Source organism: Asterias rubens, chromosome 6, assembly GCF_902459465.1.
Source record: "Asterias rubens chromosome 6, eAstRub1.3, whole genome shotgun sequence".
NCBI lineage: Eukaryota > Metazoa > Echinodermata > Asteroidea > Forcipulatida > Asteriidae > Asterias > Asterias rubens.
Window position 1 is genome coordinate 19,383,641 of NC_047067.1, and position 15,340 is coordinate 19,398,980.

The 15,340-nt window shown below is 38.5% G+C and overlaps 1 protein-coding gene across 1 annotated transcript in view; it reads right to left on the bottom strand.

Moving 5' to 3' along the window:
• The window catches only part of LOC117291404 (calcium-activated potassium channel subunit alpha-1-like), a 28,352-nt gene extending 16,486 nt beyond the window's left edge, over positions 1–11,866 (bottom strand). Inside the window, exon 1 of the mRNA XM_033773058.1 lies at positions 10,274–11,866. Coding sequence (XP_033628949.1) covers positions 10,274–10,609 — 336 coding nt within the window. The 5' untranslated portion in view covers positions 10,610–11,866. The remainder of the gene's footprint in view (positions 1–10,273) is intronic.
• Between the last annotated feature and the right edge of the window lie 3,474 nt (positions 11,867–15,340).

The window sequence follows — 15,340 nt, forward strand, 5'->3', positions numbered from 1 at the left end:
GGTCTGTGAAGATATACTAATCAAATTGCCTGAGTGACTGTTTGAAATACGTGGTTACTTTAACATAACGGCAGGGTACTTTTGTTCCTTATGCTTAGCTGTAAAACTGACTTTGATTTTTTTATTTATTCGATCGGTGATGGGCGACGAGTGTTTAGGCAGTGGGTCAACGCTCCCCACAAAGCAAGCCTCTCGATGCATCGTCCTCATGGATGCAATTATTTGTCTCTGTACATCAAAATGCTCACTGTCGTAGAGAGATTTCCATTGGGGATTTTTTCTTCTTCAAAATCGATTCAAAAATGGAACCCTTAATAAAAAAAATCTGGAAAATACTGAGGGTGTCGTTTCTAATGTCGGCCTACAGAAATGTTTTTTTCTGTACATCGCTGTTGCCACTTTCGTAGTGCTTTTCAAAGGGGGGATTTGTTTCTTCTTCTAAATCGATTCACAAAAGGGAACCCTTCAAAAACACAAGTACATTTTTTGATGATGGCAATTCTAATGTGCAGAAACCCAAATTGGCTCCCGGATGCCTTATCCGTTCTCTGACCAGTCGAGGTCTCAAGATGGGGCCAGGTCCAAGTCGCCTGTGGGTAGATTTGCTCCAGATTCAGGCGTGACTCACTGGAGCAAGTCAATGATATTATTACTGCCTGTCAAGCAGAAACGCCCGGCGTCGACTTGTGTGCCCGACTTGGTCTTCACTGGCTGTCCTTCCCGGGTAAATCTCTGGAGGAGCACGGCCGACTGGATGGGATGGGAGGGGGGTGGGGGTAGTGGGGACGACCATGGAGGTAGGAAGACTGATTAAGGAACCAGTGTCGTCTACACGGATTGGTAGACGCTCGTGTCTCGTGCGTCATTCGGTTATTGACGTAAAACGTTTTTAAAGGCATGGACACTATTAAATTATATTAATTTTGGTTTACTAATATACACTGATGTGTGTTAGCACTTGAAAGGGCCTATCCTCGACTGCTATCCCGAGTTATGTGGAACAAAATCACAGGCATATTACTCGGGTGGGATTCGAACCAACGACCCATGCAATTCTAGAGTGTCTTACCAACTAGACTACTGAGATTCACCGGTAACAAGAGGCAGTTTAAATCATATGTTTTAGCAGCGGGTATTAAATTACTCAAACCAAACCTGACTTGGTAACGAGCAAAGGAGAGCCGTTGACCGTATAAAACATTGTGAGAAACGGCTCCCTCTGAAGCGAAGTGGTTTTTGAGAAAGAGATAATTTCTCACTCAAATATTCAAAGGCCTGAAGACTAGTTTATTTATGCATCTGAAGGTACAATAAATTGTGCACCATCGGTGGTTTTCTCTCTTAATTCTCTTGCAACTTCGATGACCAATTGGGCAAACAATTCACAGATTCGTTTTTGTATGTGCATAATTATGTTGGGATACACCAACTGAGATCATCAAAGGTGTCCAGGGGTGGATTTCACAAAGGTAGTCCTAACTTAGGACTAGTCCTAGGCAATGCTATAGGACTAGTCCTAAGTTAGGACTACCTTTGTGAAATCCACCCCAGTGTCTTTAATATTATTATACAAAGTATTGGTACTTTGTACTGCACGCAAACGCCGATTAGCTTCATCTTAAGCCCGAGCTCATGAATATAAGGTTATCCACATTTATTATGGACTTCTAATGCAAATGAAGTTGTTATAATGATATAATCTTTCATTTAGGGGCATTAATTATGCTTTTAAAATCTTCAAAATAATGTTTTATTTGCACTGAATGCCAGAGGAGTTTGTTTAGTGTCTGTGCACCTATCTCTCGGTACTATTTGGGCTCACGCTGTGTTTGTATTTACAGATAGCAATTGTGTTTAAGAGGTTCGAAGACCACAGTACAATGTGTCATACAAATAACCCACTTCAAGTTTGAAGTTCTTACAGCAGCTTTTGATTTTCCTGTGGCACAGTTTGACCTTTGTAAATATAATTCGGTACAGTTTGACATTTGTAAGTATTCTGTCCCAATCGTTAGAATGGTCCTAAATGGTTCCATTACAAATGTTAAATTATACTACAATCACTGGTAAGGGATCAGGAATGTGCTCAGCTAATTGGGCTATTTTGGGGATACCATGATTAGCTGTATACCGTGTTCGGTAAAATATATGAATGCTATACATATCTTGTTCTTGGAGCGGTCAAACCTCCATGGGGTAAGGTTTTGAAATGTTAAAGGTTGGTTGAACAAAACTGTGCGTTTTATTTTTTAGGGGAAAAATTTGCAATCAAAGACCGTCATGGCAGACAAACTGGGTTGGTTTGACGCTTAAATCAATTACGTGCAGTTGATTCCAGAATAATGACGTCATTACATAATGACGTCACTAACCTGCGTGCGACCTTCACTAATCAGTGTTGAATCAATGTGCAAGCGGCCATTTTGTTTTTTGTGAAACACACATTACCCAAACCGAGGCCAGTGGGTAACATCATAGCAATAATGCATTGATGCCTTTGTGGCCACTTTTTTGTTTATTTGTATTTGTTTGTTTGTTTGTCTGTCTGTCTGTCTGTCTGTCTGTCTGTCTGTCTGTTTGTTTGTTTGTTTGTTTGTTTGTTTGTTTGTTTTTATGTTTGTTTGTTTGTTTGTTTGTTTGTTTGTTTGTTTGTTTGTTTGTTTGTTTGTCTGTCTGTCTGTCTGTCTGTCTGTTTGTTTGTTTGTTTGTTTGTTTGTTTTTATGTTTGTTTGTTTGTTTGTTTGTTTGTTTGTTTGTTTGTTTGTTTGTTTGTTTGTTTGTTTGTCTGTTTGTCTGTCTGTCTGTCTGTCTGTTTGTTTGTTTGTTTGTTTGTTTGTTTGTTTTTATGTTTGTTTGTTTGTTTGTTTGTTTGTATGTTTGTTTGTTTGTTTGTTTGTTTGTATATATTTTCTGCCAGGGGAACTCTGCAAACTTCAACAATAAGTTATAAATGCCAAGCTGGCAACAGCCAAACTCCCTCATACAAACGTTGGTCTACGTCTAATGATAACGAATTGCTAAAATCAAGACATTCAGTATAAGTACTAGATGACACAACTTATTTTAAGGTGTAATATCTGTGTTTTTGACACCAGGTTTTTACTCTCGGAAACCGAACACCTAGAGTTTGGAGCGGACTCTCAATGTTGTGAAATGCGCTATACGAGAATTTGTTATTATTAGTTTTATGTAGCCATTGTAAAATCAGCGGATAGTTAGTTTCGTAGGATTCGAACCCATAACCTTGTAATTGCAAGTCCTGCAGTCAATGCACAAGTTGTCAACCTAAGTTAGTTTTATCATGAATGATTTAAATTAATGTCGATACACAATGAGTTGTTTATTTTTCAAGATCTCGTATATAGGGAATTGTGATTGAGTAACTAGATGACACAACTTATTTTATAGTCATTGTGAAATCAGCGTTTAGCTTGATAGGATTCGAATTCGAACCCATAACCTTGTGATGCAAGCCCTTCAGTCGATGCAAAATAACGTCAACTTAAAGTTATAGCTTTATCATAGAGCAAGGGCTTTTTATGCATGAATGGACGAAATTACTGTCAATACACAACGAGTTGTTTATTTTTTTTTCAGGATCTCATTGTATTAATAACTATTGTTTGTTGTGTAGTTTGTGATAAATAATTGTATCATGGTTCATCACTGGCATGTACTACCCCCAAATCAGTTTATCCTGAACAGGGCCGTGACGCTGGGATTTTAAAGGTCGTACGTAAACTGCCACATTGCCGGCCCGTTGCTAAGATATACCACTCTCGTCATTCAATACTTAGCAAATTAAGAAGAAATAGCTAGCTTTAAATTGTCGTGTGGAGTTGGAAGTACGCCTACGCTAGTGTATTGTGTATCAGGCTGCCTAACTAACCACCCCCTTCGCCGAATCAATGCAACCGAGCTCACTAATGGGAATTCAAGTGGTATATAAATGTTCAGATTTTGAATATTTAAGACGATACAGCATGCATTAATTTCTGAACACTTAAAAATGAGGCTACAATAAATTGCAAAATTTGTATGTATCTTGATATGTATCTTGATATGTAATTTGTGGCAAACAAAGAAAACAACACTACAGCAATTGCAGGATTTGAAACTGTGACTGAAGCAATTTTTGGAACATTTCAAAATGAAGTCAATTTGCTTCAAGGCAGAAATTACGAAGTTATGTTTTTATATTGTCGTAGTTTATTGTTTCTGAACACTTTATAATGCTATACAATTATTTTCCAAATCTGTATGTATCTAGATATTGTGACAAACGAAGGAAAAACACGAGCAGGATTTGTACCCGCGACTGACGCAAATTAATGAGTATTAAAACAATTACAAAATGGAGTCAATGTGCTTCAAGGCATACATAAACGAAGTAATTTTATTCATATTATGGTAAATATGTTTGGGAGATTTTCAATTTGCCTACAGTCAGTTCACCGCGTTGTCTATGTTTCTTCCATGTCACAATAAAAAACAAAATGGCCAACGATGATTCTTATTTCGCTTCTTAGTTTATTGACTTATTTTTCTGGTGTTTTGAATTATTAAATCTTTGTATACAACTGACCTGTTTTTTTTTTCTTGTAGTGTATCGTTTGAATATAGTATTTTTAAACTGTAAAGTGCATTCAGGGATCTGTGTGGTTTTTACTCTTGGTGCCATTTTTCTCATAAGTAGAGTTTTATATTATATTAAAACTTTGTATACAACTGACCTGGGTTTTTTCTGTAGTGTATCGTTTTAATATAGTATTTTTAAACTGTAAAGTGTATTGAGGGAACTGTGATCCAGAATGCGCTATATTATGCTGTTTTTATTATATTATTATTATTCCAAACAAAGGACTGTTGACAAGTTTATCTAAAGGCATTACGTAATAATTTAGTTTAAAAACGGACAGATGTTTCATTGCACACTAATTATGTATAGGGGCCCTACACCATTTTAGTATGTCGCCCCTGCCCTTGAGTGGGATATCAAAGTTTGCATTTGAGCTTTGGTCTGACTCTACGCTAGATACCATGAAGTCTAACTGATAAGATAACCATCTCACATTTTACATAATTATAGAGTCACACAACCTCGCACCCAGGGTATCACCTCGAAGTACTCAAGTACCACCCAAAAGCCATCTAGTTATTAATACGACGTCCACACTCCATTTTTTACTTTTGAACATAATTAAAGAAGCATGTTATAAAATAAAGAGTGGTTCGAGTGTTGCCTTGAGTATGTACTGGGGTAGTCTCAGCCCCAAGTTAATGCATTATGCGGTGTGTCTTGTGCACTGGGTATAATAAGGCCAAGTAAAATAAAAAACATGTTTAGCCTACTCCCTTTAAAAAAAGGTTTTTGTTTTCGTGTTTTTTTTTAAATGTCCGCCCGATACGACAATTTGTTTTTCTTTGATAGAAAGGGTTGAGTTTTTTTTTAAATGATTTTTTGTCTATTGCTGAGAGCGTTAAAATATTGTGTCCGCTTTTTTTTCTCCTTAAAAATAATCTGAAAAGAAAGAAACAAAAGAGAGGAGGAGGCCTCAAAGGAAACTGGAGATGACGCTAAACATGTTTTCATTTTTATTTTGCCTCATGAATACCTCCTCACTTGAACGGGCAAGCAGGGGCCGAGTGGTGGGATGTAGAGTGGTGCTTGAAACAAAAGCCCGTGCGGGGAAGAAAGCACTAATATAATTAACAATTATCTCCTTTTAACTAACAAAATATGCTTGGGGTATATGAAAATGGAAACCTTGTAAGAGAGTTCACGTGGTATACATGAACCTTTTTGTTGTTCTTTACATGACAACGTATAAGAAGTGTAAGTGTATACCTATTGGGTGTGGGGGGGGGGGGGGGGGCAGAACATCACTTCATTTCAATATTTGTCGCACCACGCCGCATACTGTATCTAACCCTTAGATAGGCAAACTTGATAGTGAAGTATTTCCATCCAATTCAAAAGTGTAAAGTAGCTGTGCCAGATTGCGCCACTCGCTGCACACTCTATAATTACTAAAGCACTTAGATTTAATATAAATTCGCACAATCACTCCATCACATCTCCTATATGCTCTCGAGCTTTCTTACTGTGGAAGCATGTTCGGAATATTCAACGCACAGTCGCAAAATGAGTTTGGGCGCCAAAATGAACAATTGTTTCACCCGTTGGGCATTTTACGAGTAGACTATAGTCTGGTATCGGGAATGTGAAATGTTGAATATATATGGCCCTTTTCGAAACCACGGTTTCGGCTCCGGATTCGGCTCAGGCTAGCTTGGCCCCGCGGTTGTTTTGACAAAATTGCGCGTGGATTGCGTACTTGCTCAGGGCTTCAGACGAGATGACATAGCCTGAAGCCGACTCCGTTGTTTCAAAAAGGGCCTATCTATGCCATTACATAAAAATGTCTGTTTGTTTTACACTTGATCAAGAACGGAAACGTCTTTGCCGCGTACGACTCAAATGAAAACAAAAAACACGTTTATTTTAGAACATAAATGAATAAATAAATCGCTCCATCCACACAGTGGGCGTGTAGGACTGTCAGCTGCTGCTTGCAATCGGGTGCACGGTTTGCTTGAAAACAAGAGCCTTAGGGGTGAAGTCCTATGCAGGGACACGGGGCGGCGACGGGGAGCCAAAGTAGGTGTTCATGTTGTTGAATGCAATGCGCGAATTAATAATTCCTCTCTCCCAGAGGCAATATATAGGAAGATGGAATCATGAAACGAAGTCTGTGGATGCAATGGGATTTATCCAATGCCAATTTATTGATGTGACCTTTATTAATGTCTGTATCTTGGATTTTTATCTGATGTGTACATCACGACTATAATGGTATTTAAAATACTGACACACTGCATTTTGCGCCACATCGCCCTGTAAACATTACATGGTGTTATGTAAAAAGGAGTAGGTCTAATATTAATAAACGCAGTCCCACAAAAAAAGTTATGCAGGTAAATACTGAATGTTGAAGTGCCTTGCGCGTCCACTGAGTGACTGACATGAACGCTATAGGAAGCCACTTATTATAACATTGCGGCAAACATGTAGTAAATCTGCTCATTGCCACTGGACAATTTGTAATTAAACCTAACCCTAAAACATAATTGTTTACTTCTAATTACCAGATTAAATTCTGCATGCATGGTGACTTCAGGGTCTGGTCCCGCAGGCCCCCATAGTTTGCCCAGACAAGACTAAATGCCAACGTTTTGCTAAGGGGCGACAAGAAGAACAATTATTGTGAAAATTACTCGGGAGCTGAAGGTTCGAAATCAATATTCCTCTTAAAACAGTCTAATTGTAGGTATGATGGAGGAAACATGCACCAGGCAAGAAGTTCCAAAGAGATACAGTACGTGGGACTGGAATGAATAGCTCATTTATATAGTTATCTCAGCAAATCTAGAGTTTATGGGTGAGAAGTTGCACCCATCCCGACTCCTTTTTACAGCATGGTGGGCATCTTTATCCATATATACATGATCTTCTCTTTAAACCATGCTTGATAATGCCAGTCAGCGTAACAACATGACGGCAATTGCCTTTCCTTAGTTTTTAAAATATTCACAGTTAATATTACGGCGCGTAACAAACCCATTTATCAGAGTTAATCCAAACCCATCGCCACACTCCCCTGATGGCATGAGTGCTACCTCATTTAAATATACGGAGTCTTTGCCTGGCTTGGGTCTTAAAGGAATTTAATAATTGACAATATTGGCTGTTGTGAGAACACCTGGTTAACACCTGCGGCGTATTTGATGTTCATAGATTGAGAGGGTACGTTTCATGAGAAAGCCTTAAAGGTACCTGGAGAGTATTGGTAGTTACTTTAAAAATAATTATTAGCATAAAACCTTACTTGGAAACGGCCCCCTCTGAAGTAACGTAGTTTTTGAGAAAGAGGTATTTGCTCAATAATGTATTAGAGTTGACATCGGGACCTCAGCAGAGGTCTCGAATTCAAGTAATTGAAAGCACACAACTTGTGAGACAAGGGTGTTTTTCTTCCATTATTCGCTCACAACTTCGACAACAAATAAGTTTAAATTTTCACCGGTTTGTTATTTTGTGCATAATTATGTTGTAATACAACCATAATACTGGTCTTTTACAATTACCAACAGTGTCCATTGTCTTTCATAAATAAAATATAGGTGTCGTTTTCAATCAGATAACAACTATATAAAGACTTATTTCTATTTAAGTATTATTTCAATATAAATTCATTTATTTAATCTTATGGATTTATTTATTCATGAATACCTCGTAATATTTAGTTAATGAATGTTTAATTATCATCAATAATAACCCACAAGGACAACTGACTGGGTAAATTTTAAATAATTTAGGGGTTGACAAAAAAATTACTTTTTACCAGAGGGGGATTTGGAGCGAAAAAAAAAAACAATTCCGGATTTACGTGACAGCGATTGACCATACTCACCCTAATTTGTTTATCTAGCCCTAATTTGTATTATTTAATTTCGTTCATTTATTTATACTGTTCATATTAATTAGTTAATGACATGTCATTTATTGTCATTTACTGCTTGTTTGATTGATCGATTGATAAACTGACTAAATTATTTATGATTTTTTTTTTTTGTATTTAATTATTATTTTCATAGATTATTGTTTTTGTTTAATTGGTTGATTGACTAGCTGGTTGGTTATTGATTGTAAAGATTGATTGATTGATCGATTTGTATATTGAATGGTATTTACTTATTTGCTGTTGTTGTTGTTGGGGTGGTAAGAGGAGTGTTCAAACTACTTTATCAAAAAGTTTCACAGAATTACAGATTAAATTGGAGTTGAACTAATCACATACATTTCATTTACGAACATGTTGAAAGGGCAAGGCCATTTTCATTTTGCAAAGGGCACTTCCATCAGAAAATCCTTAAAGTAAATGGGAAAATTTTGAAGGGCACCAAGGCCAAGACCAGGGGCAACAGATGTCACGGCTTCCAAGTCCTGCGTGTAATTCCCAGGTATGGAATCAAATTCACAGGCACCCTCCTAATACAGCGATTTTACCAACCATTTCGACAACATTCCCATACACAGTTTGTGTTCTGTGGGGAAAAAAACAGTACAGCTATCCGGTGCCAGTATTCTGCGACGCATTCACTACATGGTTTATTATTGCAGGCATGTATACTTTTATCTATCATAATTCAAAACCACTTTAGGTGATATTTAATATTCAGCGAGTGGTATAGAGTTCGATGAAATTAATTATGTTCATATTAGGCCTTGGTGTTTGATTGTAAAGGGTACTTATTCAGAATTCATGTTTTAAAATACGCTTTATAATTATATTTGTTTAAAGGCAGTGGACACTATTGGTTATTACTCAAAATAGTTATTAGCATACAACCTTACTTGGTAACGGGTAATGGGGAGCTGTTGATAATATAAAACATTGTGAGAAACGGCTCCCTCTGAAGTAACGTAGTTTTCGAGAAAGAAGTAATTTTCCACGAATTTGATTTTGAGACGTCGGATTTAGAATTTGAGGTCTCGAAATCAAGCATCTGATAGCACATAACTTCGTGTGATGAGGGTGTTTTTTCTTTCATTATTATCTCGCAACTTCGACGACCGATTGAGCTCAAATGTTCACAGGTTTGTTATTTTATGCATATTATGTTGAGAGACACCAAATGTGAAGGCTATTCTTTGACAATTACTAATAGTGTCCACTGCCTTTAAGCAGAAATAAGTAAGATACCAATCACAAATGGTACACGTGACATGGTAGTTCGGCTGGTAACCTTAATCTGGTAAAGTATATGTTGTTGTGCTTAGCATCTTAATGTGTTTTAAGCAGCTCTATGAAATTGGGTTTTGTGCTATAGGGTAACACTAGCCGAGGTTGGACTCCTCCGTTACATCGTAAAGAAGCTTTATACCCGGGCCCAATTTCATAGAGCTGCTTGAGCAAAAAATATGCTTAAGCACGAAAATAGCTGGCTTATTTTACACATGTTACTGGCAAAAATTTCATGCCATGTACATTGCTTGTGACTAATATTTAACTGTTGTTTACTTAGTATAACAATTGAGTTGAGTCTTAGCCGGTAATCTGATTTTACAAAGCAAAGATTTGTTTGCTTAAGCAGAACTTTTTGCTTAGGCAGCTCTATGAAATTGGGCCCTGCTGGACGTCAGTGCAGTGGCAACCTACCAGGGCAAGGGTAAAACCAAAATAAAAATTGTTTTATAAAGATGGCTTACCAACACTCTGCCGAATCCACTCTGGGCAGACATTAGTCTGGTAGCCCCGTCCTTGGCAGCTTCCATCCAGTGAATCTCGGACTCGGCATTCTTATCCATGAGACTAATCGGACAGACACTGGACAAACACCCACCGCCTTCGTGCGAACCAACATGGCGCCGGCGATTCAAACAGGGTAGCCTCGTTATGAAGCGGACGGCGATAACGAGGCCCATGCCGAGAAAGACTGTGACCAGGCTTGAGAGGAGGAAAATCCACCAGTATTTGTAATTGCAGTCTGGGTCCTCACACAACGTTGCCTCGCATTGCTCCTGTGTTAAATTCACCGTTGTCATGATTCCAATTGGCCCGAAACACTAAAAAAGAAATTACAACAAAGTTCGGTTTGACAAACTGTCCCCAGTTGAAGTATTAACAAATCGCGAAAATAAGTCAATAGAATCCAAAGAGAATGTTCACAGTGCCGTCATCTTGTTTACAGCTCTATTACCAGCAGCCTCATCAGAACATGTCAACACTTTGACCATCGAGGTAGCTTGCTATTCTTGTTAATTCCTATAACACAAGGTTGTGGTACTAACTCGACCTTCGTTCCAATGCTAAGTATTCAATACAACGCTACACGTCAAATTGCAGTCAATTAGCACAAGAATGCCAAACTGTAAATTCCAGGGTTATTGTTGATTTTGTTATCAAGCGTTATTCCATTGAATAATGTCGACCACAGCACAAGTATAGCCCCACTTGTCCGTTGAATTGGGTGCCGTTCTTCTTGTCAAACACAGACGATAGACTCTTCCACTGAAATGTTGTTAAACCCTAAACCCAACTCATACAATTACCACACAACAGAGATCATCATAACGAGTGTTTTCTATTGAGTTCTTCCTAGCAACACAGATCAGAAGTTGACGTTGACATTCGTGTAGAGTGTTCACTCCATTCTCTCAGAAATCAGAGGGGATGCACTATATTATAAAAAGTCCTTCGAAGAATCACGGTGCAAAGTGGAGTATTGTTGGTTCATGTAGACGGCGTGGAACCACAGTCACGCTTCGATTCGCTTGGAAACCGGTACCAGACTTTTTGCCGGTTGTATACGATATAAGAATGGTTAACGTTGTTATTGTTGGGTTCGTTTTTTTCACAAGGTGAAGAATTGTGTCTGGAAATAATCCTATAAGCTTTTATCTCATATAACGCCCCATTATTATTGTGTACGTAGAACAGGATGACACGGTGTCGTTTTGATATTACGTTGTGTTCTCACTCAAATTTCCCCCATCGCTTTTGGTATATAGCGCGTAGCTACCGAACTCACCTGCCTGGTGGTGCCAGCGTTGAAAACAGCCCGTAGTCGCAAATTCCTTTCTGCTTTAACTCTGATGTTAATCAGTCACGAAAAACACAACTGTAATTCCGACATCTCAGCATTGGTAAATAATCTCCAATAGATCAATCACCTGCCAGCTTTTTACAAAGACGACTTTACCCAGTAATGAATATGTACAGTGAACAACTGTTCAGCGCAGAGATCGCGCGGCAAAAAAAAAAACACTCATGTGTACGTCCAAATTGTGTGATGATAAACTGATGTGGGAAGTCACTGCGCTCAACGCGTCGTGATCGACCACTCACAAAAAATTATTAATGAGTTTTGCTTTGCAGTGATGTGGTGCATTGAGGGCTGCTCACATTGCGCACTGAGCGGGGGACAATGTTGTTCGTGAGAACTCTTAGATAAGCGGTTATTGTTAATATTTAGCTTAGATTTACGAGCCGCTGGATCGCACGAGGTCATTTAAAAGAATTATAAAGATAACAATTTTGTGGACAAACGTCATCATACCAAGTTATTACCACGTTCACATTGAGGGGATGATGGGATGTGTGAGTGCAATAACGGGGTTCGATAGCACAGGAGCACCACTAATTAACACATGTATGAGTTTTGGAACCTGAACTATAAAACAGATGGCATGACACTCTTAAAAATTCTTAAGTCCGATTGACCCGGAATACAGATCCCAGGGCTCCTGACCCAATTTCAAGGTCAGGCTGATCTGGAAGATGGTTTTAAAACTCATACGGAATTATTAAATCATAACTCGATCAATTATTATTACAGGCTGCAAAAGTAGAGTATTTGAATCTTTATTATTACGAGTACAATAACATAACGTTAACATAGTTTTTTAAATGTTTACTAAAGAACACGAAGATGTTGTCAACTTATTTGCCATGGGGTATATTTTAGCGGCAATTAAAACGCGTTTCTGATGAGACCAATTTTCGACACTAGAGGGCGGTGCGCAATATATATATTTTAAATGTACACCGAATAGAGATGCACCATTACAGACTCCGTACCCGTAGTTTATAAGATGGTCGCCAGTTTTTGAACTGGTCTACAGCGGCTACCTTACATTGGGTCTAGCATGTACCACCCTCCTTAGACTCATTAACGAATTACCTTGTACTGGAAGATTGTCTTAATCTAATAACCGGATACATAGAGAGATAGTCACGGCCAGTTTATTTCATACCAAACAAGACAAAGTCTGGGAACCACAAATCAACTACTGTAATTTGTCATTGCAATTCAATTACAACACAAGGTCCGATGAAGGAGGTAGGTCTGATATGAAGGATGAACGAACAAAAACAACGTGCAGTTGATGGTAGTGTAAATAATGTTTCGTAACATCCCATCTGTAAATATTTAAACGTGTAAGATAACACCTCGTGAAGTCATCACAGCAGTATTTTATAATCTTGGTAATAGTAAAATATCAGTGTTGATAAGCTTCTCGGGACGGTTGTAGAATTTCTCTCAATATTGGAAGATAAAAGGGAGGAAATAACTTATTAATTTAATACACAATTACACTTCTGTTGGTTTTTGGTCTGTTGGATTTCCAGCTTCTACCCCAACCCTTTGTCTCCTTCAAATCCCCTGCTTTTTCTCTACTCTTTCTGCCTCTCTATATTTTATTTTTGGTCTACTGTTATTGTTGTTGTTTGTCATTTTGTTCGAACATCTAAGAGTCAAATAAATAAATAAATAAAAACAACAATTTGTTCTTTGCTTTCTTCCATTTCCACAGACAATCCCCTTTTTAGACTCACTCGTTCACGAAATAATAACCTTCCCATTTTGATTTGGACTTTGGGTGTCCAACTTCTACCCCCAATACCTTCAAATCCCTGGAGTGTATGCTTTCTGTCTCCGTCATTCTCTCTTTCTCTATATTTCTTTCCACTTGGCTTGGTATACAGTATTTATCACACATCGGTGTATGAGTTCAATGTACTTCTCATGAGATAATACCAATTATAAGATGAACCATCTGTTATCTTTTGACGTTGGCTGATGATCTCGATCACTCAAACTGTAATTCCAGTCCAGAGCCAGCCATTTTCTGCCGATAGAGGGCGTCAAAGGCCTCATTTTCTGCAACACTGAAATGCGTCTTCCAGTCTCCAACGACTCCTACGTAAGTGGTGGGAAAAAAATAAATTTAAAGGGCTATGTAACTTTTGTAGGACAAAAAACAGAATGTTCACAGATTTACACTAAACTTACACAGTTTGAAGATAATGATAGTAGAAAGCTTCCCTGAAAATATTACGTGCTGAGGTGATGTAGTGTTTGTTTAATGGGTAAAACAATGTCATGAAAATAATGTTCGTCTCATGAGACGAAAATTATTGTAATCATTTACAAACGTATTTCCATGACATTGTTTTACTCATTTCTCTAAAACTACAGCACCTCAGTAAGTGATATTTGAAGGGAAGCTTTCCACTATCATTATCTTCAAACCCTGTAAGTTTAATGTAAATCTATGGACATTTTGAAAAAGTACCCAAATCCTGTAAAAGAATTCTATGTTGTTCAAACATTATTCACATTGTTGACCTTGACTGATTTTCTAGACTAAATAAATATCGTGGTTTGGGACCCGTTTAAGTGTGCGGGTTTGGTTCCTTTACACATTATTTTTTTTGGTAACCTCGCTAAAACAAGGGTGACGAAAATGACGTCGTATGACCGTTTTTTTCTTTTCATTATCAGCATTTATTTGTTGTCCTATTTGGGGAAAAAAGTAGCGGCTTTGTTTTACGGTTCAAACTGTTGCTAAATGATGTTGCTAAGTACATACATCAACGCACGACCAGCCGTAGCAGTATAGGTGTGGTCGACAATGGGGGACTTTTGAACGCTAGGTGGCAGCAGACTTACCAGGTAAAATTAACTGTTCATGTCGTTCTGAGCATGATTACATTTCCAAGGAACAGTGAAATTACCTGGTAAAGTCTGCTGCCACCAGAGTCAATAAAAGTCTCACATAGTGTGGCAGGAGATTCTGTCCATCTATTAGGCAAACCGAGTAAAACTTCTTCTGACAGCGCCCTCTTTTGAATCATCCTCCTCGAGCCCATGTTTATTTCCCGTTATGGGGGACCGAATCCCCTGGGACACCGTCCTTTATTTGTATTGTACCTTTCCCTTTCCTTCATCCAGTATCTTCCGGGTTAGGTACTCGATGGGTACGTGCGTAGCTAGCAATCACCCGAGGTGACTCCCACTCCGACACGTTATTGTATTCACTGACACCCGTCGGAAAGTGTTGCGACGGATTGCCTCTAAAAAACTCTATCGGTGATGGATTTCACGTATTAATTTTTTTTTTTATGATTGCAGCGAATACCCAACGACTGAACATTTCCCATGTCATTCATGACATGCACTTGGCTTCGCCAAAAATGGCGAACGTATTTCGTCGACCAAGGGCGTTAATTTACTGCAAGGAAGGTTTTGCACGGGGGCGGACACAACTGTATATGCAAATGTGTCCGGGCGGACACAGTCGCATTATGCAGCAGCAGCGTCCGGGCGGACGCGATTGCATATGCAAAACCGTACGGCGGACATTATTGCATATGCAACAATGCACATTTATCAAACGATGATTGTATCCAATGGAATCACTGGATCTGACAGCGAGGACCTGTCTTTATCCTTGCGGATCAAGACTGGGGGCCAGTCAAGTGTGGAAGGA